The sequence below is a fragment of the Mustela nivalis genome (assembly GCF_964662115.1).
Source record: "Mustela nivalis genome assembly, chromosome: 4".
Taxonomy (NCBI): domain Eukaryota; kingdom Metazoa; phylum Chordata; class Mammalia; order Carnivora; family Mustelidae; genus Mustela; species Mustela nivalis.
Genome location: NC_139023.1, coordinates 161,722,131 through 161,748,249, shown reverse-complemented (window position 1 = coordinate 161,748,249; position 26,119 = coordinate 161,722,131). Strand labels below are relative to the sequence as shown.

The 26,119-nt window shown below is 49.3% G+C and overlaps 2 protein-coding genes and 2 long non-coding RNA genes across 8 annotated transcripts in view; 2 read left to right on the top strand and 2 right to left on the bottom strand.

Annotated features, from left to right (window-relative positions):
- NPM2 (nucleophosmin/nucleoplasmin 2) overlaps positions 1 to 15,336 on the top strand; it is a 21,321-nt gene extending 5,985 nt beyond the window's left edge. For 2 of the 3 annotated variants that reach the window (XM_082729325.1, XM_082729323.1), the window contains 4 exons: positions 12,890 to 12,983; positions 13,744 to 13,922; positions 14,937 to 14,970; positions 15,052 to 15,336. In XM_082729325.1, coding sequence (XP_082585451.1) covers positions 12,890 to 12,983; positions 13,744 to 13,922; positions 14,937 to 14,948 — 285 coding nt within the window. In that variant the 3' untranslated portion in view covers positions 14,949 to 14,970; positions 15,052 to 15,336. The remainder of the gene's footprint in view (positions 1 to 12,889; positions 12,984 to 13,743; positions 13,923 to 14,936; positions 14,971 to 15,051) is intronic. The other variant, XM_082729324.1, reaches the window with a different exon arrangement.
- LOC309864014 lies at positions 7,826 to 17,994 on the bottom strand. The gene is made up of 4 exons (XR_014311338.1): positions 16,411 to 17,994; positions 13,750 to 13,853; positions 8,886 to 9,057; positions 7,826 to 8,197 (listed from the first exon to the last, which is right to left on the bottom strand). It is a non-coding gene; the product is annotated as an uncharacterized lncRNA (long non-coding RNA).
- FGF17 (fibroblast growth factor 17) lies at positions 13,898 to 25,632 on the top strand. 3 transcript variants are annotated; one of them, XM_082729322.1, is made up of 5 exons: positions 13,898 to 13,922; positions 20,647 to 20,683; positions 23,342 to 23,519; positions 23,730 to 23,836; positions 24,766 to 25,632. In XM_082729322.1, exons 3-5 carry the CDS (start codon positions 23,396 to 23,398, stop codon positions 25,057 to 25,059), a joined length of 525 nt encoding a protein of 174 aa, XP_082585448.1. In that variant the 5' UTR covers positions 13,898 to 13,922; positions 20,647 to 20,683; positions 23,342 to 23,395; the 3' UTR covers positions 25,060 to 25,632. The 3 variants fall into 3 exon arrangements, with proteins under 3 accessions (XP_082585448.1, XP_082585447.1, XP_082585446.1); XM_082729321.1 differs by lacking the exon at positions 13,898 to 13,922 and adding an exon at positions 20,328 to 20,465 and having other exon boundaries at positions 23,375 to 23,519; XM_082729320.1 differs by lacking the exon at positions 13,898 to 13,922 and adding an exon at positions 20,396 to 20,465.
- On the bottom strand, positions 23,791 to 26,119 carry LOC309864013. Its single transcript, XR_014311337.1, has 2 exons — positions 25,869 to 26,119; positions 23,791 to 24,354 (listed from the first exon to the last, which is right to left on the bottom strand). It is a non-coding gene; the product is annotated as an uncharacterized lncRNA (long non-coding RNA).

Below are 26,119 nucleotides of genomic sequence, written 5' to 3'. Positions count from 1 at the left end.
ATTTTTTTTTTAAGATTTTATTTATTTATTTGTCATAGAGAGAGAAGCGAGAGCAAGCACAGGCAGACAGAGAGGCAGGCAGAGGCAGAGGGAGAAGCCGGCTCCCCGCCAAGCAAGGAGCCCGATGTGGGACTCGATCCCAGGACGCTGGGATCATGACCTGAGCCGAAGGCAGCCGCTTAACCAATTGAGCCACCCAGGCGTCCCTCTTTCCTAATATTTTTTAAGATTTTATTTTTTTGTTTGACAGAGCGCACAAGCAGGGGGAGTGGCAGGCAGAGGGAGAGGGAGAAACAGGCTCCCTGCAGAGCAGGGGAAGCCCTATACGGGGCTCCATCCCAGGACTCTGGGATCATGACCTGAGCTGAAGGCAGTGGCTTAACCAACTGAGCTACCCAGATGCTATAGGCTTTCTTTAAAAATCATCTGTTGGGATTTTGATGGAGGTTGTATTGAGTATATAGACTTTTTTGAAGGGAATTGGCATCATAACAATTTTGAGTCATTAATAATTGAACATATGCTTCTCTAAGTCTTTCATTTTTCAGCCTAGCGTATGTTGTTAATGTAACTTTAACCTTTGCTACTAATATTTTGGAGTGTTCAAGGAACTGGTCATGTACACACTTTGTAAAATCTACCCCAACATACTGCATGATTTTGGGTGCTGCCAAACATTGCATTAATGTATTTATTGAGAGATAATTCGTGTACCATAAGCTTCACCTATTAAGGTACAATCAGATAGTTTTTAGTAAATTAAGGGTGGTGTGACCATCACAGTCTTAGTTTAGAACATTCTCATCGCCCCAAAAAGTAACTCCATACCTACCAGCAGTCACTCCCCATCCCCTACTCCTGCAGCACTAGGCAACTGTTAATCTATTTTCTGTCCCTCTAGATTGGCCTGTTCTGGGCAGTTCATACGAATCATAAAGTGTGTGGTCTTTTGTGACTGCTTCTTCTTTCACAGAAAACTATGTTTTTAAGGTTCATCTGCGTGATAGCATGTAACAGTCCTTATTTTAATTGCCAAATGATATCCCCTGTTTGGACCATCCCACATCTCAGTCATCCATTCAGCAGTTTATGGAATTTATTTCTACCTATTATGAATGCTATTGTGAACATTCATGTAATAATTTTTGGATGAACCTATATTTTCATTTCTCTCGAGGATATACCTGGGGGCGCGAATGCCAGGTCACATGGCGGCTTGACGTATAGAACTTTTTGAGGAACTGCCAGAGTCTTTTCCAAAGTAGTTGCACCATTTCGCAGGTGGGAGGATTCCGATTTTCCCACATCCTTTCAATGCTCCTTATTGTCTGTCATTTTGATTACTCGTTTTATCGGGTATGGACTGGCAGTTCAACGTGGTTTTTTTTTTATAAGAGTTTATTTATATACTTATTTGAGAGAGAGCGCAGGGGAAGGAGCAGAAGGAGAGGACCAAGCAAACTCCACACTGAGCATGGAGACTGACATGGGGCTTGGTCCCAGGACCCCAAAATCATAACCTGAGCTGAAATTAAGAGTTATGGGACGCTTAACCGACTGAGCCACCCTGGTGCCCCCAGTGTGGTTCTGATTTGCTTTACCTAATGACGTTGAAGCTCTCTTCATGTTTTTATTGGTCATTTCTGTATCTTTTTTGGAGCATTGTCTACTCAGGTGTTTTTTCATTTTTTAAAATTGCATTTGAGTTTGGTATTTAGTCTTCTTTAAATCACATGAGGTTTTTATATTGTCTGCATATAAGCCCCTAATCCAAGGTCATGAAAATTTGCTTCTATGTTTTCTTCTAGAAGTTTTATAGCTTTAGCTCTTCGAGTTAAGTCTCTGACCCATTTTGAGTTCTTTTTTTTTAAGATTTTATTTATTTATTTGACAGGGATCACAAGTAGGCAGAGAGGCAGGCAGAGAGAGAGGGGGAAGCAGGCTCCCCGCTGAGCAGAGAGCCTGATGCAGGGCTTGATTCCAGGACCCTGAGATCATGACCTGAGCTGAAGGCAGAGGCTTAACCCACTGAGCCCCAGGTGCCCCTTTTTTTGTGTGCAGTATAAAGTATGCAAATGGTGGGGCACAGTTAAGTGCCCACTCCTGATCTCAGCTCAGGTCAAGATCTCACATTCATAGCTTCAAGCCTGCATCTGGCTCCAGGCTCCGTGTGGAGTCTGGTTCATATTCCCAGATCCTCTCCCTCTGCCCCTCCCTGCTCATGCTCCCTCCTGTGTGCACTCTCATGCTCTCTCTCAAATAAATAAAATCTTTAAAAAAATATTTTAGGGGCGTCTGGGTGGCCCAAGCTAAAGGCAAACGCCCAACTGACTGAGCCACCCAGGCACCTCGAAATTTAATTTTTTTAAGATTTTTATTTATTTATTTGACAGATCACAAGTAGGCAGAGAGGATGGCAGAGAGAGGATGGAGCAGAGCAGAGAGCTGAGCAGAGAGCCGAGCAGAGAGCCCGATGTGGGACTCGATCCCAGGACCCTGAGACCATGACCTGAGCTGAAGCAGAGAATTAACCCACTAAGCGACCCAGGCATCCCTCAAATTTTATTTCTCACAATTTTTTTAAATTTTAGGTATGCTCCATGCCTAACATGGGGCTCAAACTCACAACCCAGAGATCAAGAGTGACATGCTCTACCGACTGAGCCAGCAATACATAAAAGGACAATAAATATATCATTATATTTATTGGGACTTATCCCAAGAATGTACAGTTTTATATATTGCTGAATTCCATCTGCTAATATCTTATTAAGGATATTTGCATTGGGGCGCCTGGTTGACTCAGTCAGTAGAGTATGCCACACTTGATCTCGGGGTTGTGAGTTTAAGGCTGAGTTGAGTAAACTGTTGAGTATAGAGATTGTTTAAAATCTTTTTTTAAAAAAGGTATTTGTTCTATATTTATGAGCAACATTGAACTGCGGTTTTCTTGTCATTTCTTGTTTCTGTCTGGTTTTAGCATTAGGGTAATGCTGACCTCATAAAATGAGAAGGAAGATACTCTCCTTCTCTGAAATAGTTCATAGAAATTTGGTTTTTATTTTTTTTTCCTTAAATATTTTGGTAGAACTCGTGTGAAGCAATCGGGTTAACTACAACTTAAATTTCTTTAATAGATGTAGGACATAGTGGGTTGTTTTTTCTTAAGAGAGCTTTATGTCTTTCAAAGAATTTTTCCATTTTGATCAAGTTGTCAAATTCATTGGCATCGAGTTGTCCATAATGTTCCATTCCTTTTCTGGAAAATTTGTAGTAAACTCTATTCTTTTGTTCCTGATAATGGCAATTTGTGTCTTCTTTCCATTTTCCTTGTACAGTCTGGTTACAGGTTTAATATTTTTATCCATCTTTTCAGGAACCTGCTTTCGGTCTCAACTTTTCTCTGTTGTTTACCCACTTTTGAATTTTATTAAACTCTGTTCTTTATTTCCTTTCTTCTGTCTATTTGGGTTTTAATTTGCTCTTCTTCTAGTTTTTTAAAGCAGAATTTTATATTATTGACTTTTTTTTTTAGACAATTGGTCTTTTTCTGATACAACCATTTCATGCTTTGATATCCTTCTAAGCACCTTTCTGACTTCGTCCCACAAATGTTGATAAGTACAGTTTTCATCTTCATTCCATTTAAATTATTTTATAGTTTTCTTCTTCAGATTCTCTCATTGATTTCTAGTTCTATCTCACTGTGGTCTGAGGAAATCTCTCTGTATATCATTTCTGTCCTGTGTTCTGACTTTTATGACCTATAAAATCTAGTTTGGTGAATAGTTCCTTAATTCTCAAAGAATGTGTGTTCTGTGGTTGTATGTATTGTTTTATTACTGTCAGTTATAGCAAGCTGGTGGGTAATTTTGTTGGAGTCTTCTGTATCCTTACTCATCTTCTGTCTACTTGATCTGCTACTAAGAAAGGACTGTCTGTGCTTTTGTCATTTCTCCTATCAATTATCAGTTTTTACTTCATGTATTTTGAAGTTATTTTATTAGGCACATATACTAAGATTGCTATAGCTTCTTGATTAGTTGATCCCTTTAAAATGAAATGCCACTCTTTATCTGGGGTAAATACTCTGAAGTCTACTTGGTCTGATTAGAGCCTCTAGCTCCCTTTTGATTACTATTTGTACTAAATTTTTCCTATTTTTTTTTAATTTTGTCATATTACTTTTAACTTCCATATCTCTCTATAAAGTAGGTTCCCTTTAGTTACCATATAATTGAATCTTTCTTATTTAGCCAATCTAGTCATCCCTGCCTTTTAATTAGAGTATTTGGATTGTTAATATTTAAAATAACTATCAACAAGGCTGGATTTTAACCTATTGTTTTGATACGGGCCTTCCTATTTGTCCTGTCTGTGTTCCTTTCTTCTTTTTTTCTGGCCTTGTTTTGGGTTATCTAAGTGGGTTTTATGATTACATTTTCATCTCCACTATTGGTTTCTTAGATAGATCTCCTCTCTTTATTATCTTTTTTGTGGTTGCTCTAGAATTTTATAGATGCATCTTTAAATTACAATAGTCTATATTCAAATAGAATTATGCCACTTCATGAATGATATGAAAATCTTGCTTCAGTACACTTCATTTCTCATTTCCCATCCTTTGTGCTATTATTGTAATAACTTTGGTTTCCATATATGCTATAAATCCCACACTACATTGTTAATACTTTACCTACGACCCTGAGATCAAGACCTGAGCTGAGCTCGACAGTCAGAGGCTTAACTGACTGAGCCACCCAGGCATCCCTTAAGTGTTTATTATTTTAGTGACCTCTCCACCCAACATGGGGCTTGAACTCACAACCCCAAGATCAAGGGTCGTACACTCTTCTGACTGAACCAGCCAGATGCCCCTAGACAGTCTGTATTTTAAAGAGATTAGAAATTAGAATAAAACATTGTTATGTTTACCATTTCTGGTAAACTTTGTGTAGAGCTCTAGGTTGACACTTTTGCCTTCAACACTTAATAACATGGCTCCATTGGCCTTCTAGCTTGCATAATTTGGAGAAATCTAGCATCCTTATCTTCAGAAATTCCTCTTTATGCAGTGTCTTTTTTTTTTTTTTTTTTTTACCTCTGGCTGCATTAAGATTTTATCCTCATCACAGGTTTGGAACAATTTATGAAATGCCTTGAGGTTCTTTGAACTTCTTAAATCTGTGGGTTTGTTGTTTTCATCAAATTTGGAAAATTTTTGGCCATTATTATGCAAATACTTTTTTCTGCTCCTCACTTCTCTCTTTTTTTTTTTTAAATCTTACCGTGCCTTTATTTTTTTTTAATTTTTTAAATTATTTTTTTATTTTTTTATAAACATGTCCTCACTTCTCTCTTGGGGAGTCCAATTACAAGTCTATTAATTGTGTTCAAACCTACCTATTTTGTCTCCCCGATCTATCAATTACCAAAATAATTTGTGTTTAAAACTCCCTCTTATGGGGTGCCTGGTGGCTCAGTGGGTTAAAGCCTCTGCCTTCGGCTCGGGTCGTGATCTCAGGGTCCTGGAATCGAGCCCCACATGGGGCTCTCTGCTCAGCGGGGAGCCTGCTTCCTCCTCTCTCTCTGCCTGCCTCTCTGCCTACCTGTGATCTCTCTCTGTCAAATAAATAAATAAAATCTTTAAAAATATATATAAAAAAAATAAAAAAATAATAATAAAAAAAAACTCCCTCTTATGATTGTGGATTTCCAGTGGGTTCCTCTTATAATTTTATTATTTATTTTATACATGTTTGTTTTTCAGTTGAAAAGTTTTTTTATAATTGTAGATTTACATATAACTGTAAGAAATAATACTGAGATATCCCTATATATTTGCCCAGTTTTCCCCAAGTAACATTTTGCAAAACTGTAATCTAACATTGAAATGAAGGTATAGGCATTGATACAATCAAGCCATCTTGTTCAGTACAATTTCATCACCTAAGTTCATATATTTAGCACCAATGTGGGACAGGGGAGACAACAGGGATCCCTCATATTAACCTTTTATAACCACCCCCACTTCCCTTTTGCCTCCTGTTCTGTCCCTATCCTCTGGCAACCACCAACCTAGTCTCCATTTCTACAGTTTTTGTTCTAGAAATGGTATCATACACATGTAACTTTTTTGGAACAGGCGATTTTTTTTGTTTGTTTTGTTTGTTTTTTCTCAGCATAATCTGGAGTTTCATCCAAATTGTTTTGTGTATTCTTTTTATTGGTGAGTAGTATTCCGTGCTCTCACTGTGCCACAGCTCAACCATTCATCTGTGGAAAAACTGAGCTGATTCCACTTTGGGGCAGTTATGAATGAAGCTGCTATGAACATTTGTGTAAAAAATTTTATGGAAGTGTAACTTTTCCCTTCTCTGGGATAAATTCCCTTGAGTACAACTTCTGGGTCATATGGTGGTTTCCTGCTTACTTGACTATATTGCCAAACTGTTTTCTAAAGTGGCTGTACCATTTACATGAGTGATTGCCATTTTCTGCATCAACACCAACATTTAATGTTGTCACTATTTCTGTCTTTAGCCATTCTAAAATGTGTGTCTTGGTATGTGACGGTCCTTTTGAGTTGCATTTCCCTAATGGCTAATGAGGCCAAACACCTTGTCGTATTTATTTGTTATTTGCCATCTCTGTATTCAATAAAATGTCTGTTCATGTCTTTTGCCCATTTTTTACTTGGATTGTTTTGTTATTGTTGGGTTCTGCTAGTTCTTTATAGATTCTAGACACTAGTCCTTTGTCAAGTCTGTGGTTTGCAAATATTTTCTCCCCAATCTGTGACTTGTCTTTTTATCCCTTCCAATGAACTTTTATAGAACAAAATTAGTTTTGATGAGGCCTATCTTACCAGTTTTCCTTGTATGACTTTTGCTATTAGAAAGTCTGAAAACTCTTAGTCTGCTCCAAAATCACAGACTTTCTATGGTTTTTGTCCAAAAGTCTTATAGTTTCCTGTTTTATACTTAAGCCCATGATCTGTTTAGAAGTAATTATGGTAGAAGTTGTGGGGTTTAGGTCAAGCTTCATCTCTTTACCTTTGGGTGTCTGGTTGCTCCGGCACCATTCATGGAACAAACTCTGCTCTCTCCCTTTAACCAGTTGCATGCCTTTATCAATGATCAGTTGCATGTGTCTGTGTGGGTCTATTTCTAGGTCTTTTGTTTCATTGATCTTTGTATCTCTCCTTCCAATACCACACTGTCTTGATACTGTAGCTGTAGTCTTATGTATATTTAGACTGTGTTGTTGGTCCGTATGATTAACAGAATTATCTTCCTGATAAACTAATATTAGTTCTTTATCCCTAAAAATGCTTATTGAATTCAAGCTTACATCATCTGCTATTTATTTGTTTTCCAATTTTCTGTTAATATCCATTTTCCTTTATTCTGTAGTAATGGAATTCATGACTTTTAGCTGGCTACCAGCTACTGCGAATAAGGCATGGCCATGAAGTTCTGGCCAATGGAATGTAAGCAAAAGTGGTAAAGTGTCCTTAGAGAGAGATCACATGACTGTTTTTATCCCTTCCTCCTTCCTGCTGGCTGGAATATGGATGTGATGGCTAGAATGAGCAGCCATCCTGGGCCAGAAGGTAGAAGCCATATACTAAATATGGTGGAGTAACACAATAGGAAGAGCCTAAATCCCTGGTGATTGAAGACCAGTATACCTGCAGCTGACCACTTATATCCAGGTTTAGTTCATGTGACAAAGAAACAAGCTTCTATGTTATGTAAGCCAGTGGCATTGAGTTTTCTGCTATTATCAAACCTAGTCCTAACAAATACAACTAGCTTCATTTTTATAAGGATTTTATTATTTTTTTAGCAGTTTTAGGTATACAATAAAATCAAAAGGAATATACTTCATATCCCCACACATACACAGCCTCGGCCATTGCCAGCATCCCTCCCTAAGTGGTACATCTCACTTCATTTTTGTTTTAAATAGGTGTGCTTGCAATAACAGATACCCAAGCACAGGGACTCAAACACACTCAAGATTAATTTCTGTCTTGGATAGAAGACATCCAGAGATAGGCAGTACAAGGCTGGTAAGATGGCTCCATGTTCACCAAAGACTCTCTTCTCTTTCTTCTCACCTTGGCTCAAAACTTCCTTCCTCAGGATCATCTTACAATCCAAAAAGGCTGCTGCAGCTCCAGCTCTCACTTCTGCATTTAGGGTAATAGGTGAGAAGAAACAGGAGGAGACCAAAGGGGCTTTTCTCAGTTCTCTGTCTACCTCTTAAGGAATCTTCACACAAGCGCCATCCACCAAATTCTGCTTGTCCAGAAATTAGTGACATGATCCCAGCCAACTACACAGGAAACTGGGGAATACTGTCTTTGGTAGGTACAGTATTTGAATAGTATCAGGGCACTGATACTATTTGGAAAAAAGGAAGAATGTATATTGCATTAGGCATGAGAAGCCTCTGCCACACCTGCTGTGTATGCTTCCATATCTTTTCTTCAATCTTTCTATGTGCTTATGTTTTAGGCATGTATCTTATATGCAGTAAGTAACTATGTTTTATGTTAATCTGTCTGGCCAATATAGTCTGTTTATGTTTACTGTGATGCTGATATACTTGGGTTTATTTGTAACATGTACTTTGTGATTCTGTATTCCTTACTTTTTCATGTTTTGTTTTTCTTTTTTCTCTTTTTCCTGTCTTTTATGAGATTAAGGTTTCTTTTCCCCATTTCTATTGGTTTGGAAGCTGTTGAATCTCATTCTAACTTGTATTGATTCTTAATTTTTTAACAATCATGCATGATTAGTCTAAAATTAATATTTTATCCCCCCCGCCCCAAAACAGTCCAGGGAGATTTTCTGATTACCCTCTTCTTAACTTACCTGTTACCATGCAGTGTCTTAGTTGCAGCTTGTTTTAAACCCACTCGATACTAGTCAATACTAGTGTGATTTGTTTTACAGTGATGCTTACTTGGATTTTTCTTTGTTGACCAACTTGCTTGCTCACCACTGCTGCTCTTATCTACTTCTTCCTTCCCCATGTAGTTGCCCTCTTTAAAAAAAAAAATCTTTAAATTTGATTTAGTTAACATATCGTGTATTATTAGTTTCAGGGGTAGAATGGAGTGATTTGCCAATTGCATATAATACCCTGTGCTCATCACATCACATGCCTTCCTTAAGGCCCATCACCCACTTACCACATACCCCGACTCACGTCCTCTCCAGCAACCCTCAGTTTCCTAGAGTTAAGGGTCTCTTAAGTTTGCCACCCTTCCTGTTTTTATCTTATTTTTCCTTGCCTTCCCCTATGTTCATCTGTTTTGTTTCTCAAGTTCCACATATGAATGAAATCATATATGTGTCTTTCTCTGACTCATTTATTTCATTTAGCGTGATACCCTCTAGCTCCATCCCTGTCATTGCAAATGGCAAGATTTCATTCTTTTTGATGACCAGGTAATATTCTTGTGTGTGTGTGTGTGTGTGTGTGTGTGTGTACCACCTCTTCTTTTTTTTTCTTTTTTAATTTCAGTTGATTAACATAGAATGTGTTATTTGTTTCAGGGGTACAGGTCTGTGATTCATCAGTCTTACACAACACCCAGCACCCATTACAACACATACCCTCCCCGATGTCTATCACCCAGTTTTACCCCATTCCCCAACCCCTCCCCGCTCCAGCAACCCTCAGTTTGTTTCCTAAGATTAAAAGTATCTTATGGTTTGTCTCCTTTCTGTACCACCTCTTCTTTGTCCATTCATCTGCCAATGGACATCTGGACTCCTTCCATAGTTGGGCAATTGTGGGCATGGTTGCTATAAACATTGGGGTGCACGTGCCCCTTGGATCACTATGTTTGCATCCTTTGGATAAATACCTAGTAGTGCAGTTGCTGGGTCATAGGGTACCTTCATATTGTTTTTAAGGAACAGGAGGAAACTCCATACTGTTTTCCAGAGTGGCTGCATGAGTTAATTATCATCTATTTTGAGACCTCATTGAGTAGGTCTGGGAGTAGTGAACTTACTTGGGCTTTGCCTGGAAATATCTTTTGTTTTACTCATCCCTTCATCATAGTTTAGCTGTGTATAATTCTACATAGAGAGGTAGTTTCCCTCAAAACTTTGAGGATGACATTCTCTTCTCTTTTTTGACATTGCTGTCAAAACCTTCAGTCTGGTTATTGTTCCTTTTTTGGAAATCTGTGTTTCCTCTCTGGTTTATTTTAAGATAAACTCTTTGTTTTTGCTTCCACCATTTCACTATGGCATGTTCAGGTATACATTTGTTTTTATTTATCTGTTCAGGACGTAGGTTTCCTGGATGTGAGGATCTATGTCCTTGATGGTTTCTAGAAGCTCTTGGCTATTGCTCTGTGTATTGACCGCATTGCTTCTAGTCCTTTACTGTGAATAGATGCGTGTTGGATCTGCTCGTTGTGTTCTCCATACCTCTCAGGTTCTCTTTCATATTTTGTTTGTCTCTCTGCTGGGTACTGGGCAGTTTCTTCACAGCATAATTCCAGTTTACTGATCCTTATTTCAGCTGGTTTATTCTGCTTTTTAACCCTTTGTTCAGTCTAGAAGGGGCATTTGGTTCTTTCTATTTCTCCTAATACCTCTTCTCATGGTTCTGGTTCCTATTTTTGTTTATTTGACTTTTATCGATCTGATTTCACAATTGTTTAGATTGTTATTCTTTTGATTCAGGTTCTTGCCTGTGCTGGTCTGTCGTCATTTTATTTCCTTCTGCTCACTCTAATGGGATTGTGTCTTGTCTGTTTTGTAATTTTAAAGATGTTATTTATTGGGTTGCCTGCGTGGCTCAGTTGGTTAAGCATCTGCCATCAGCTCAGGTCATGATCCCAGGGTCCTGGATGGAGTCCCACATCAGGCTCCTTGCTCAGCAGGGAGCCTGCTTCTCTCTGCCTCCTTGTGCTCTTTCTATCCCTCTCTCTGACAAATAAATAATTTTTTTTTAAAAAGATGTTATTTAGTTCACAGAGAGATAGAGAGCCAGAGAGTACAACCAGAGGGAATGGCAGAGAAAGAGGAAAAATGTTTTGTAATTTTAGATGGGGAGATGTCTTCAGGGTCTTTTTTTTTCTGAAAGGATTCCATGTGAAGAAAATTGACAGTGTCCCAAGGGAATAGTTTTGCATTTGTGTCTGCCATTTGCCCAGGACTGTCACCAGCCTGGGATTTTAGACAAGTTTCTTGACTAGGCAGTACTCACCAAGTGAATTCAAACTCTGTGTGAGTGAGAGGTACAGCCTTGGGGTTTTGGGTTCTCACAGGAGACTTCTTTTATCCCTTTTGCATTTCCTTCCATCAGTGGTAGGGGGAGGAGGAGTTCCTGGTAGGTGGGTTTGGAATTCTGGAGTCTCCTCACCTCACCCTGTCCCTGGAGCTTTTTATTGAGGTACAACCCTTGGAGGGTCCTAGCCTCCATTCAGCAGGCTCCGTGACAGCACTCCTTTCTTGAGCCAGGCCCTGTCTCCTATCCATGAGTTTGTGTTAAAACCCAAGGTCATTGGGCACCTGGGTGGCTCAGTGGGATAGGCATCTGCCTTCGGTTCAGGTCATGATCCCAGGATCCTAGGATGGAGCCCCACATCAGGCTCTCTGCTCAGTGGGGAGCCTGCTTCTCCCTCTGCCTGCCTCTCTCTCTAGCAAATAAGTAAGTAATTTTTAGGCAAACGAACTCCAGGCCAGAGCTGTTTTCAGGCCCATCCCCCCTCAGCTGCGCTCGGCCCCTGCACATGCCGCACCTTCATTTCTGGTGCATGGGACCCCTTCCTTCTGTCTTACTATGCAGCCATGCAATGAAAACATTGGAGCACATTTTATCCAACATTTAAAGGTGTTGCTGGTTGCAGAGTTTCAGTTTTCACTTATCTCCTTCCCGTCTTAGCTCAGAATTCTAAATTCCTCTCCGGAAGCCTCCTTCGTTCCCTCCTCTGTGAAGTCAGGACATCTCCATTGTGGGACTGTCAGGAGGGGCTCAATGGATAAAGCCCATAAAATGCTTGGCCTAGGGCGTGGCACATAGTAGGCTATCAGTAAATAGGAGTATCATCATCAATACTCCAGAAAATTTGATAAGTTTGCAGAAGTGTAAGGAAAAAAAATATTGTACTGTGCACTGAAAATTGTAGTTCACACTTAAGAGAAATCTAACTTATTCGCACATACATCCACACTGCTGGTACTGTACATACCACCTAGTGTCTGCTTTTCCCATTTGGTCAGTGTCTTATTTGGGTGAGCTGCTCTAACAAAATATCACAGAGTGAGAGGCTTAAACAACAGACATTTATTTTGTCCCAGTTTCTGGAGGCTGAAGTCTGAGACCAGGGTGCCAGCATGGTCAGATTTGGGGAAGGGCCCTGTTCCTGGCTTGCCGGTGGCTGCCTGCTATCTGAACTCCCATAGCAGAGAGACAGCGACAGAGGGAATGCTCTGGTCTCCTTTACAAGGACACTCATCCCATCCTGAGGGCTCAGCTCTCATGACCTCATTTAATCCTAATTATCTCTCGAAGGCCCCACCTGCAGATACCCTCACACTGGAGGTTAGGGCTTCACATAAGAATTTGGGGGATACTCAGTAGCAGTCAGGATTCTCTATGGAACAGTGGCCCCTCAGTTTGGAAGCCTGTCTGGGATCTTTAACAAGAACGTGTTTATCAGATTCCCATTCTCCCCCGACAGAACCCACCTCAACAGGAAGGGGCTGATGACACAGTGAGGCCCAGTGTGTCTAGTTGGTGTCTGGGGGATCCGTTCTGAGTGTTTCTGTCAGAGACCAGCCGGCAGGCAGCTGCCAGAGCTGAGCCAGCCCATCTTCTCTGCTCCTGCCCTCGTATCTCTCCCCTGCAGGTTGTCTTCATGGGATTGGAGCTTTCTCCTCCAGTCACTTTCCAGCTGCGGGCTGGCTCTGGGCCTGTGTTCCTCAGTGGCCAGGAATGTTACAGTAAGTCAGATCCTGGACCCCGGGAAAGTCTCAGAGTGCTATGCCTCACACAGAGCCAAGGAGGGAAGAGGCACTCCAGCGCTCGGGGGATTCTGGAATTACTGGCAAAAATCCCCAAAGGCAGCATGATCGCCAGTCGTCTGGACTGGAAGTCCTCCTTTACCCGCCGGCGCCTCTGGGCCACAGTCCCCTTGCCTATAGCATGAAGGTGGGGTGTACTTGGTCTCATCTTCAAAGAGCAGTTGGGAGGGATACATGGGATATTCAGGAACAAGTTTGCATGATGCCGAGTACGACCCGCACTTGGAAGGTTAGCTGCCATGAAGCATGGAGCTGGGAGAGAAATATGGGCCCCAGCCAGCCTAACTCCCTATGAAGGCAGCTGCTGACTCCCTTCATAGCCTCCTTTGTCCAGTTGTCCCTCCTCCCTCAGGGCACTGTCCTACCCCAAGCCCCTGGCAGCCTCTGCTTCCTTCAGGATAAGGTCTGCATTCCTGAGCTGCTCCCTCTGCCCACCCTCGCCCTCCTCGGGCTCCTTCCCAGCCAGAGCCACAGCTGGCCGCTTCCCCTGCCACCCCAGCCCTCTGGGCTTCTGGACCCCTCACCCCACCCAAGCCTCCACTTTGTCAGGCCAGAAAGGGTCTTGAGGTGGCAGCAGGTGCCGGCTTCCCCAGGGCAGCTCTGAGAACAAGACCCATGGCACGGAATGGGAGCTAGGTGGAGACCCCGAGCTCCGAGGCCCTGCCCCCTTTCCATGCAGACCTACCCTGGGAAGAAGAGGAGGAGGAGGAGGAAGAAGAGGAAGGTGACAGCGAGGAGGTTGATGATGACGACGACGACGATGATGATGATGATGATGTAGATGTGTCCCTAGAGGAGAACACCCCTGTTAAACAAGTCAAGAGGCTGGCATCCCAGAAGCAGACAAGCATTGCCAAGGTGAGGGAAGGGACCCCCAGAGGCTCCTCAGAAACCCAGCCAGGTCTTTTGCACGGAGTGTGCCTGATTGTGCCGAAGCCTAGGCAGGGCTGCCAGTTGCTCAGCCTGGGTGCTCCGCCCAGGTGCCCCACGGGCATCCTCTCTGACCCTGGGCCCCACCCTAACTGGCCCAACACCACTGTTTGGTTCCCAGAAAAAAAAGGTGGAAAAAGAAGAGGAGGCAGTGAGGTAACTTTTTCCATCTATTAACTTGGCCAAAATCTTGTAGCAGGGGTGCATGGGGCCAGAAAGAGCCTGGCCTGGGTGCACACGGGTACGAGTCCCCTGCCGGCTGCCACACCTCCTGGAAAAGCATGAAAGTATTCTTACCTTCTGATCAAATTCCACTATGGTGATTCCTTCCCAAAGATCCCATCCAAAATATGGGATTTTGTAAAATGATAGGCACCGAGATAGGCATTATTTAAGTAGTAAAAATGGAAGCATTCTAAATGTTAACCAATGTACTAGCTAATTAAGCTATGTCACATTTTCCCAATGGAATGTGACCTAATGTCTATGAAGAATATAGCATACTGGGAAGTGTTTATAGAATTAAAAAAGATAGGATAGTAAGCCACTTTCATGTTATTTCACATGTTTTTAGAAGAAAACAAAGCAAAAAGCCCAAAAGGAAACACACCAAAATGTTAATACTGGTAGGGAAATAAAATAAGTAACTTAATCTCTATTTGCTATATTTTGTGGCACTTAGTTAAACATTACTTTTATGATGAAAAAGACCTATTTGTGATTGAAAAAAGAAAGCAGATGGACGCCTGAGAAGAACAAGACATGTTATTTAGAATAAGAGCGAGTCAGAGTGGTCCCCGGCAGGTGACAGGTGGAGAGGTGAATTCTGCAGCCCCCAACTCTCCCAGTGGGCACGAAGAGGGTCTGTGCTACTGGTGTCAGGCTGAACACTCTCCTTCCCACCCACTCACTCCTCCCTGCTCCACCCCCACCCAATTCCAGATCCAGTCTTAAAGACAAGAGTCCTGTGAAAAAGGTGAGTATCAGAAGAAGGGGTGGGGGGCGAGACGGGCAGATGGAGGGAGTGGGACATGGGCACCTTCCCTTCTCTCTGTAGGCCAAACCCACATTCAAACCTAAAAAGCCCGGATCCAAGAAATGAGGGGCCAGGAGGGTCCTGGCTGCAGTGACCGAGGGAGAGCCAGCTAGAGCACCGTGCAGGCTGGCCTTCCTTCCTCGGCACGTTCTGCAGGTTCCCCCCACCACCAGCCTCTCTCCATCTGAGTCTGAATGGGATGGAGCTATTAGGGGCGACACAAGAGACCCTCAGCCCAACGCAATTTTCAGCAGGACCTGGAGGGAAACTCCAGCCTCAGGGCCACAATAAAGTTTGCTTTGCCAGGACCTTGTTTCTGCCATCTGTTCGCAGAGGCCTGCCTTCTTGATGCAGTGAGCCCGTGTGCCCGGCAGAGGGCGACCATGTGCCAGCTGGGTACTGCGCAGCTCTTCTCTCCCTCTCTTGTCCTCTAACTCCCACCTCCCCCCAGTTTTGTTGTGGGGGGAACCAAGTGTCTCAACCCCTTACCCAGCTTCAGCTCCCTGCCTCCGGCCTGAGGGAGCTCCAGCTGGTGTGGGTCTTCCTGTGTCCACACTCCCTTGTGGCTGGCCAGTTTTCCAGGTACCAAACCAAAGGGCGAGAGCCGCCCACCCTGCCAGGAAGGGCCTTGTCCCCCGTCAGACTAGCCTGAGGATTTCTCCTGGCCCTGATCACGTCTGTCGGTTGTCAAATACACAGGACATCTGGTGGAACCCAGGAGGGGGGATGCTAGCCATGCTAGCCATGCACTCCCAGGCTTGCCTCCTGCTCAGGGTGGGCTCCTGCTCATTTGTGTGATTTGTGTGAAGCTCTGTGTCAGGCGAGAGCCCAGAGGCCTGTACCTCCAAGGAGACCCTTCCAGGCGGGGCACGTGAGTGAGGCAGGCTGTAGAGGGTCTCTCACAGGGGTGGATGGGTGAACACTCTTAACCCCCGTGTGAGGAGGCTTCCCCCAGGACAGCTCCCGGAACCACGGAACAGGGCTCCCCAAAGTGTTTGGAATAGCAAGGGGGTGAATGACCCGAAGCCTGGGTCACCCATCGTGACACACAGATGGCCCCCTACTTGGGCTTAATGCTCTCAGGCCCTCTGACTTCTCCCTGGCCCTCCCCTACACCCCTACCAACCAAACCTAAAGTGGGCCAATGGGGAGATGGTCCTGCCTCTCTCCAGGATCCTGAGGCAGGGCCCCGGAAGGTGAGAGGCTGGCACGGAAAGGTCAGCAATCAGGCTTGCGTGTCCATGTTCAGCCTCAGTTTCTCTCAAAGCCAGAAGAGATGGAGGAGGGTAGGGCTAGCCTTCTTGCTTTTTGCTGTCTACATCCCCTGGGAAAGATGTGGGCATCACCCCACCCTTTAACAAATGAGAATGAGCCACTGACCTTGGGTTACCTGGACAGTGCTAAGGGACATCAGTTCACATCTGGCCCCAGGATGGTGGGCTGCAGGCATTTTCCATGGCTTCATGCCACAGTGACACAGGACAGAGGAGACAAATTCTTCACCTTTAAGTCCCCTCCAGTCTCGTGGAAACAAAAGTGGATGACAAAACGTCAGTTACTGTCCAGTGCTTTGGAGGAAGTGAAACAGGCCAATTTCCGGGCTGGAGAAGTACTATTAGGAGATGAGAGGAAGTCCCTCAAAGGAGAAGAGTGACAAGAAGGGGTTGGCAGGTGCCAGGAGTTGCTGGCAGAAGGACACTCCCAGAAGCAGGGGCCAAGAATGCAAAGGGCCTGCAGCAGAGCAAGCTTGGAGGTCTGAACAAAGAGAAGGCTGCCGTGATTGCAGGAAGAAGGTGCTGGGCGCTGTTAAGCCCTGTTTCTCAGACCTGGAAGATGAGGCCCAGAGAGGTGAAACAACTGGCCCCCAAGACCCCAGAGCTAGAGGAGGGGCCAGGGTTCTCGCCAGGTCGTCTGGCCCCAGAGCTCTCTAACGACTCTGGCAGAGAGGGAGAGAGCACACAGCAGCCTGTGCTAGGATGTCTCCTGAACTGAAAGCAGTCGTTGGAATGAAGTCTGTTAGTTGGGATGGGCAGCCCCAGCCACTTCTAGCCCAGCGGGGGTTCGCACAGGTACTTCTTCCCTCCACCTCGCCCCTGGCAAATGCCCCAGCAGCCTGGCTCCACCCTGAGTCTGCACGGAAGGGCAGGCGACAGCTACACGGACAGCTACTCCAGCCGATTTGATCTCCCGGTGCTGGCCGGCAGTAGGGATGGAGCGGCAAAGATGGAGGGCTCCCCGTCTTGGAAGGGTCCATTTGCCTTTTGCCCTGCTCCAGCTCCAGCCCTTCTGTTTTTCAACAGGAAAAGGGTGAGCTGGGGTCGAAGCAGGTGGTGACAAGTGGCAGGTCTGCAGGTGGGCTCTGCGGGCTCTGTGTCTGCACCAGCTGGGCTGTTAGAAGGAGCAGGCGTGAGACGCCTCAGTTGGGGGGTGTTGAACTTGGCACTAGGGGGTGGGGATTAACCAATGCAGCCGGGGCTACTTCTCACTTCCCTTATCACCTCCTGCCACCTCCCTCCATAAATGTTAATGAACTCTACCTTCTGCCTCCCAGCTCCCTCTAGTCAAGGGAGAGACTGGGTCAAAATGGAGGTAAACTGAGTCTGAGCCACATAAGAGGATCTAGGCCTTTTGCTCCCATTCTTTTGGTCCTTGATAATTTTCAGGGAGTGTCCACCTCGGTTGATGCTCAGGGTGGCAGTTTTGACAACATCGGTAATGGCCATTTCCTTTTTACAAATTAGGAAGTGGGACCAGAGAAATGAAGGGATTACCATAGGTCACACAGCCCATAGAGGACAGGGCATGGGGATGGGGATAAAATCCATGGAACACTCTCCATGCTGCCTCCCCTCTTGGAAGCCAGCACTGGTCTTCACTGGCCTCCTGGGGGTAAAGGAGAAAGCTGAGTCAGGAGGCCGTGCCTGTAGGTGCACAATGGGAAGGGACAAGGAGCAGGTATCACACCATAAAATAGGCTACTCACCCATGCCCTAGAGTCCCCTGGCCCAAGCCCCTGGCTGAGCCCCAGGCCAAGCTTGACTGCTGGCATCTGTTACCATGGAGACCCAGGCCTGGCTGGGGGGCTAGCAGGTGAAAACAAGCCCCTCCCCCACTGATAAGAACCAGGCACTTGGGTTCAGAAAACTGGGACCCAAACAGCGCTAGGTGGCACTTCCCACACCTGACTCCTTAATTCATTGGGTCCACCCCAAGTCTGAACTACATCCTCCATAGGTCCATTCCCACCTGTCACCCCAGGAGTGAGGGCGGGAGGAGATAGCTCTGAGCACCCTACTGGGAGCTAGGAGCAGGCAGATATGTGGGTGAGGTCCCAGGCTGCCCCAAGAAGAAAGCCAGAGCTGGCACCAGCCACAGCGGACAGGTGGACTCAGGCATTTCCTCGAAGGGGCAGAGTTTAAATCGGGCTGAAAGTGAACAAATATAGAAAATGGAAATCATCAGGGGCACCAGCCTGGATGAAAGCAGAGGAGCAGGACAGGGTGGGGCATGCATGGAAAATGCTGAGCACTGGACCGGGAGTCTGGGTACCCGGTACCTTGTCCGAGTCACGTGCCCCTCACTAACTAGCTGTGAGACCCTCCCTGGACCTCATCAGTGAGTGAGGGGCCTGGACCAGATGAAGAATCTCAAAGAACCCTTCCAGTTTGGACAAGTATGATTCAAGTATGGAGCCAACCCCGGACTCCCCCAGTTACAAGGCTCCCCCCACCCGGCACTCCCCAGGGCAGTTCAGGCTGAACAGGGCCCTGAGCCCCGCTGCAGGGTGCCAGGGCGGAGCTGGGAGCCAGGTGCTGGACCTGGACAGTTGGAGGTGGCCAGGAGGTGGCCTTTGGGCTTGTCTGGGGGCGGGGGAGGGGTGGCAGACAACTTTGTGGATTGATCTAGCTCAGGAAGGTGAGAAGGAGGCTTGGAGGTGAGAGTTTAGCTCTCCTGCTCATCTCTTTAGGTAAATACATCCACATAACATTTCCCCTTCTCTTTCCATCCTTGGGGCGCTTAGACCTCGGAGCCCAGAGCTGAGATGTGAGCTCTGCTTCCCTACATGGGGGCTTCCCTCAGAGATTCCCCCCAAGTACAAGCCTGCTTCCACAGTCACCATCACCCACCTTCTAAAGGAAAGGGACAATTAGAGTCCCCATCACCAGCCTCTGGGGCCTTGGATATCTTGGCCCAGAGGGCATGGACACAGCAGAAAGGCTCCAGACGAGACCCCCATGGAACAGAAAGAGCATGGACTTCAGGAGCCCAGTCCCGCCATTCACTGGCTGGGTCATTCTGAGCTAACTACCTACCAGTGCATCTCAGTTTCCCTGTCTGTAGAATGGGGTAATACTGGTCCTACCGCACAGCAGGGTGGTCATGTGAAGAGGCTGGTGGGCGCTTCATCCCAGGCAGGGGCTGGTGGGCGCAGGGAGGAGGCCCTAGGGACAGCCACTGCCCCAGAGAGGATGGTGGGTGGGGCCCAAGAACATGTTATGCCTTTTGACATCTGCTCAGTGCGGTTATCTCATTTGGCCCTCTGACATTACTGTTCCCACTTCTAGAAAAGTGCCTGGGGCCCAAAGAAAAGGAGCTTGTGCCAATGCACCAGCCCCTCTCAGAGCCTGTCTGTCCTGAGTCAGCAGGCCAGCTCTCAAGCCCACACTGGGTCCTCCCACAGCCCCAGCTGCACCTTCTCCCCCATCCCTGGTCCCCAACCTGTTGCACCCGCTATTTGCTGCCAGTCGGGGCGGCCTTGACACCTCTAACCGGGTGGCCAGACCGCAGAGAGGGGGAGCCAGGGGTGACAGAGGCAGTGGAAGCCAGCGTTCCTAGCCAAGCCCACCGCCTGCCCCCTGGAGGGAGGCTCCTCCTTTTAAGGCTGCTTCTGGGAATTTCCACCCCCAGAGCCAGACTCAGCAACCCCTGGCCCGGGAATGATACCTGCGCTCACCCTTAGGGAGGTGGGGCACCAGACCTGAGGGCAGGAGAAGCTGGCCCCTGGGGAACGGAGGCGGGGCCCTCCCATCCAGGTCTGAGGGTCAGGGAAAACGTGGGAGACCACGGGGTCCAGCCTCCTTAGCCAGCAGCTCCAGACTCTGTGCGCGGGCAGCCCCGCAAGAGGCTGGCAGCCCCCGCCAGCAGCTGCTTTGCCCGCTCACTGGCCAGGAAGGTGGACACCTCACACCTCAGTCTCCCAATTACGCCCTCCTCCCCCACTCCTCCCCTCCCTCTCTCTCCCTCCTCCCCTCTCTCTCCTCCTCTCCCCCCTGAAAACCTGTGGCTTGAAGAGACCTTGGCTTCTCTGGGACTCTACCCCTCTCTACCCCTGGGGACTGCCCATATTTGCTCCTGAGTTTGGGGGCAGGGGGGCCACCACCCCAAGGACTCTCTCCGGAGATGGGAGCCACCCGCCTGCTGCCCCACGTCACTCTGTAAGTGTGCTGACTCTCTGGATGGAAGTTTCGTTGCCCTTTCCAGCCTGGGGCAGACCTCGTCTTATCGGGACTCCCACCCGGAGGGGCGGGGGGGGGGTGTGAGGGGAGGGCGCCTGGGTGCTCGCCCTGAGTTGACTGCTGGCACCCACACCAGGGTCTGCCTTGTCTTCCCACACAGGTGCCTCCAGCTACTGATTCTCTGCTGTCAAACTCAGGTAGGCGGGTGCCCCCCCACTAGCTGTTCCCTGTCTCCCCCACCCCACCCAGCTTGGCGGGGGGTAGTCTCCTCTTGGTGGACAGAGGCAGGTTCCGGCCTCTCCCTGGATCCAGATGGTTTCTGAGGTGGTGGGGTGGGTGGAGGTGTCAGTCTTTGGAGGCGGGTAGAAGGGGCTAAGGCACATTTGGGGATGCACTGAGGTCTTTATCTGTCCTCCCTCCATGACCCTCCCTATCCCTACTTGTCCTGGAGTCTCTGTTTCTCCCTCTGTACTGCCACACGGGTTCTGCCTCCCTCCCCCAAGGCTAACCGCATGCGGCAGCTCAGGCTTGAGGGATGGACTCTGGGGAGATGGGTAGAGGGCAGAGGTGCTGGCTCAGGTGAGGCTTGTACTGGGAGCTACCTGAAAACACAGGTTTCCACGAAAAACCACTTGTGCATTCCACTTCCTACCCTACTCTCCCCATCACAGATGTCCCAGGGGTGTGCTGCCCTGGGGGACTAGTGTGGGCAGTCCCAATGCCCAGCCAGGGTGGGGTGACTCCTCACCTACAGTGCAACGAGGTCAAGCCCAAAGAGGTTTGTTTGGGACAAGATTCAGGGTTTGCATCTCCACACTCCCCCCACCCCATGCCAGCGCCCCCATGCACACCCCCCACCCCAAGCCTCAGCCCCCTGTGCGAGGCTTGGTCCCTTTTTGTGATCCTCCATAAAAGTGCAGCTATTAAAATGCACTGGTCCAGAACCGCTCTGGGGAGAGATCGCTTGGCTTTCCCAGGCCAGAGGCCCGCTTCTCTTCATATCCAGTGGGGACTTTTTTTGAAGGTAAATGCCTTTTCTCTGGGAGAGGGAAAGGGGCTGCCTTTGAAGCAGTGGGGGGGTGGGAGAGAGAGAGAGACAACTCCCCCCCTCTTTTCCTTCCCCCTTTTGCTCTAGCCCCCGTTCCAGGCCTTTTGCTTCACACATCCAGGGAGAGCAAGAAGAAAGCCCCCAGCCTGGCTGGGAGGGGGCTGGGGGTGGGCCCAACCTGTTCTGGAACGGGAATTAGCACAATGGTGAGGCTGGCCGGGGCGTTTATGGCCTGGCTGAGGCCCATTCAGGACTCAGGGAAGGTGGCAAAGCTGTCCTTTCCCCCTTGAAGTGCCCCCTCACCCCCCCTGGAGGGGGGGTCGGCAGGCCGGACCATAGCCATGCTTGAGGGGCTGTCTGACAAGCAGCTGTCTGCGGCAGTGGAAGGGGAGGTCCCCCCGCAGCGGGAACATGAAAGGGACAGGCCAGGTCCCGCGGGGAGAGCGACTTGTGGGCTGTGGGGCTGTGGGGGGGGCGTGGGGCTGCTTTTGTGCAGGGCCTGAAGGGGGACAAGGAGAGGAGGGGGCTTCAGGGGGGCCCTCTCTGCTCCTGACCTGGAACAGACAGCCAGAAGGAGGCTGCCCGCCAAGAGGGGCGGAGGGCCTGAACCTGGGCCAGGAGGATGGGGGCTGGGGCCGGGCTGGACCCCACTGAGGGTCCCAGGCCAGCTAGACCCCACCCCCTGGCAGGGAGGCTAGCCCCCACCCCAAATGCTGGGCTCGGGTTTTTCCATGGTGGGGTGCGGGATGCACTTTACTGCTCTGAGTCTCCAGACCCTGCTCTCATAGGTGGGGGTCCTGGCGGCACTTCTGGCCAGTGGCCCAGCTGCAGTGGGAAATGAGCAGTGACACACACGAAGGGTTAACCCTGAGCAGGTTACAGGGTCAGCCTGGAGCCACCACAGCACTCACCACCCCCTTCCTCAAAGCTGATCCTTCCTGTTCCTGCTCCTCCCTCTGCAACAGAGGTGGCCTCCAACAGATGCTGATCTGGGTCCAGGTCTGTCTCAGCGGCTGTGATTGGGCCTGGTATAAAGGTGGCCTCAGGGACCTGGGCCAGGGAGAGTGGGGCCAGCAGGATCGGGTGGAGAGAGAAACATTTGAGCCTAGGGTTGAAGCAGTTCAGAAATGGCATCTGGTTTGCACCTCACTGGAGAGAGAGCGGGAAGTGGTGTGGTTTTCTCCCACTCACTGCTGCAGATAGGTAGGGAGAGACTGGGCCTGGAGATGGTGCTCATCCTGGCTTTGCACCACGCCTGGGTGGACCCCGGAAGCTGGTGGCAACAGCGCCCCTACTGGCCACCAGCCTCCGTTACGTAGGGGCACAGGCATCCTGGCACCTCCCGGGAGCACCCCTGGACCACGCCCACTGGCTCCTCCTGCTGCTGCAGCCTCCACGTCCCTCACCCCGAGAGGGACAACAGTGAACGGTGGACGGGCTCCTCTGAGGATCCTGAGCACCCAGGAGGAGGGGCAGGGGAGACATGCAGAAGCTCAGGATCCCACCGTTAGTGCTGAACTTGGGTTCCATAACTTTGAAGGTTCCTTCTAGCAACCAGAGTCACGATTCCAGGTCTGCACTAGATCACAGGTGTCCCCCAAGCCTGGGCAGATGGAGAGCCAAAAGATCATGACTGGCTCACCCACTGGCCTGGGAAGGTCATACATCCCTTTCCCCAACACCTCTGCTTCCTAGGACCAGTGGCCTGCCCCATCACACTCACCTCCACACCCCTCTCCCCTGGATGGACCAGTGGTGGTGTCACCCAAAGCAAATTGACACTATTTTTCCCTTGGTAACCGCAAAGGGGGAGAATCACCCGTCTCCTAATTTTAACCAGTACGTGAGGGACCAGGGCGCCATGACCGACCAGCTGAGCCGGCGGCAGATCCGAGAGTACCAGCTCTACAGCCGGACCAGTGGCAAGCACGTGCAGGTCACCGGGCGTCGCATCTCTGCCACCGCGGAGGATGGCAATAAGTTCGGTGAGACCCAGCCCTCACTGGAGGCCACTCACACCACTGGCGGCCTAACAGATCCTGTGCCCAGGCAGGCAGGGGCCCGAAGTGGAAGAGCCTCCCGGTGCCCCCCCCCAACCAAAGTTGGGAGGTCAGGCTGGCTGGGGGGCCCCCTGCCACACCCCTGAGCCAACAGCTCCCACAGACAGAGGTCTTTCTCCCCCTCCCCCATCACAGCCAAACTCATAGTGGAGACGGACACATTTGGAAGCCGCGTGCGCATCAAGGGTGCTGAGAGTGAGAAATACATCTGTATGAACAAGAGGGGCAAGCTCATTGGGAAGGTGAGACCTGAGAGGAGGGCGAGGGGAGGAATGAATCCATCTTTCTGCCTGTCCCACAGCACCCCACTCCCCTCCCCTGGGCTCAAGCCAAGATGACTTCTACTCACACTCCAACACTCAGCCACTCTTGTTTCTCCATTTAAATGAGACACTTACTGATCCCTAAGTGTCTTGGGCTCTGATTTACAGGCTAGGTCCAATCAGTGAGTCAGGATTTAGCACCTTCATGAGATTGCAGACCCCGTGTTGAGGGTCAGGTGTTGATCAGGGCTGAGAGTGGGCATTCATACATGACCACAAGCTCCCCCAAGGTCAGCGGGGTCCACAGGATCCCTCCAGGCAGATGACACACAAAGGGCCTACTAGTGTAAGCACCAGCTGGTGTGAGCTCTCGGGCAGGTCCAGCGCTGTTGCATAGGGAGAATTCCGTTTCCTTTAGCATTTGTCAGTCCTGGCTTCTGGTTCTGGCTGTTCTCACCAAATATTTGCTGATTTCGGTCAAGCCTCAGGCTTCTCGTCTATAAAAAATGGGCATAGTGTCAAGGTTTTGGATAGGGCCAAATGGATGGCTGTGTGGCTCCTGACATAGTCTTTATTCTGCAGACAGCTGCCCATTCTTCTCCTCAGACTGTTGCCTCCTTGGCCTCCACCCAACAGTTACCATGCTATACCACTGGCTAAACATCATGCTCAGGGCGTACAACTTCCAAATGACAAACCTGTATTTAAGTTCAGATCTGACTCCCAGCAAACCTTGTTCCCTTCTCCCACTTCTACCTCTCCAACAAGGGCACCCACCTCCCCAGGCGGAAACCCCTGGGCACACAGCCCCCTGCCGCTCCCTCCTTTGTCCCACAAAATTGGTCCAAAAGTCAGACAAACCAGACAGGTTGGGTGGACGAACACCCCTCCTCTCCCTCCCTCCGCAGCCCAGCGGAAAGAGCAAAGACTGCGTGTTCACGGAGATCGTGCTGGAGAACAACTACACAGCCTTCCAGAATGCCCGGCACGAGGGATGGTTCATGGCCTTCACCAGGCAGGGTCGGCCCCGCCAAGCTTCTCGCAGCCGCCAGAACCAACGAGAGGCTCACTTCATCAAGCGCCTCTACCAGGGCCAGCTGCCCTTCCCCAACCACGCGGAGAGGCAGAAACAGTTCGAGTTCGTGGGCTCAGCCCCCACGCGCCGGACCAAGCGCACTCGGAGGCCACAGCCCCTGACGTAGTCGGGGACACTGGGGGCAGCTGCCCCTCACCAGCCTTCCCATCCCCTTCCCTTCCTAATCCCAAGACTGGGCTGGGGTGGAGGGAGGGGAACCAGAGCCCCCAAGGAGGACCGGGAAGACCAACCAGCGTCAGAGCCTCGAGCCGGAAAGGGGCGGGACTGCCACAAACCAGGGCTGGGGCCTCCGGGCAGCCGCCCCAGCCCCCCCCCCCCCCGCACTGAAATAGGCCCCGGGGGTGGGGGTGGGGCAGACCCCCAGGCGAGGAACTGTAGTGTTCCCTCGGATGCAGGCTCCCTAAAACTGGTGGAAAGGGCAGCAGATTCAAGGCCCTGCAGACACGGTCCGGAGGTGGTTCTCTTTAAACTCTGCCTGCAGAGTCTTCCTCAGTCTGCTCCCAGCCTCCACATTCCTCCTGGCCAGACTGTAGGAAGGGACTTTTGTGTTTGTTTCAGGAAAAAAGAAAAGGGGGGCAGCGAAAGAGAGAGAGAGATGGCCATTCTTCACATTCCACTACCCAGGCCTGCACCCCCATCCCCAATTTCGAGTCCCAGAATAAAACCATTTTCCTGCAAACGGGTTATCTGAAGGCGGGGTGGAGGGATCCAAGTCCCAAACCGCGAGGGTAAGAACCTTGCCTCTCTGAGCGGCGCGGACCAGAGCCCGGACGAGCCGCGCGGCAGCCCCGTGGCCCGGGTCCGGGCGCGACCCGGCAGGTGGAGGGGCAGGTGGAGGGGCGGCGCGCGGGGCGCGAAGGGCAGCGCCGCCCGCAGGGGAAGCGGGGCGTGGGTGGCCCCGGGAAGGCCCCGCACCTCCGCCCGGCGCGAGGCTGGCGGCCCCGGGGCGGGCCCAGGGCCCGGGACCCACGGGCGCGCCCCTCCCTCCGCGCGGGCTCCGGTTTCCTGGCTGGCACGGCGCGTCCCGTGCTACCTGTTGGGGCGAAGCAAACCCAAGCCCTTCGGCGGGCGAGCCGCCGGGGCCGGGGCCGGGGCAAGAGGCCCGAGCGCCCGCCAGGGCGGCCGGAGGACGCCGCAGCCTCCTCGCCGGTAGCCGGATTGCTGTT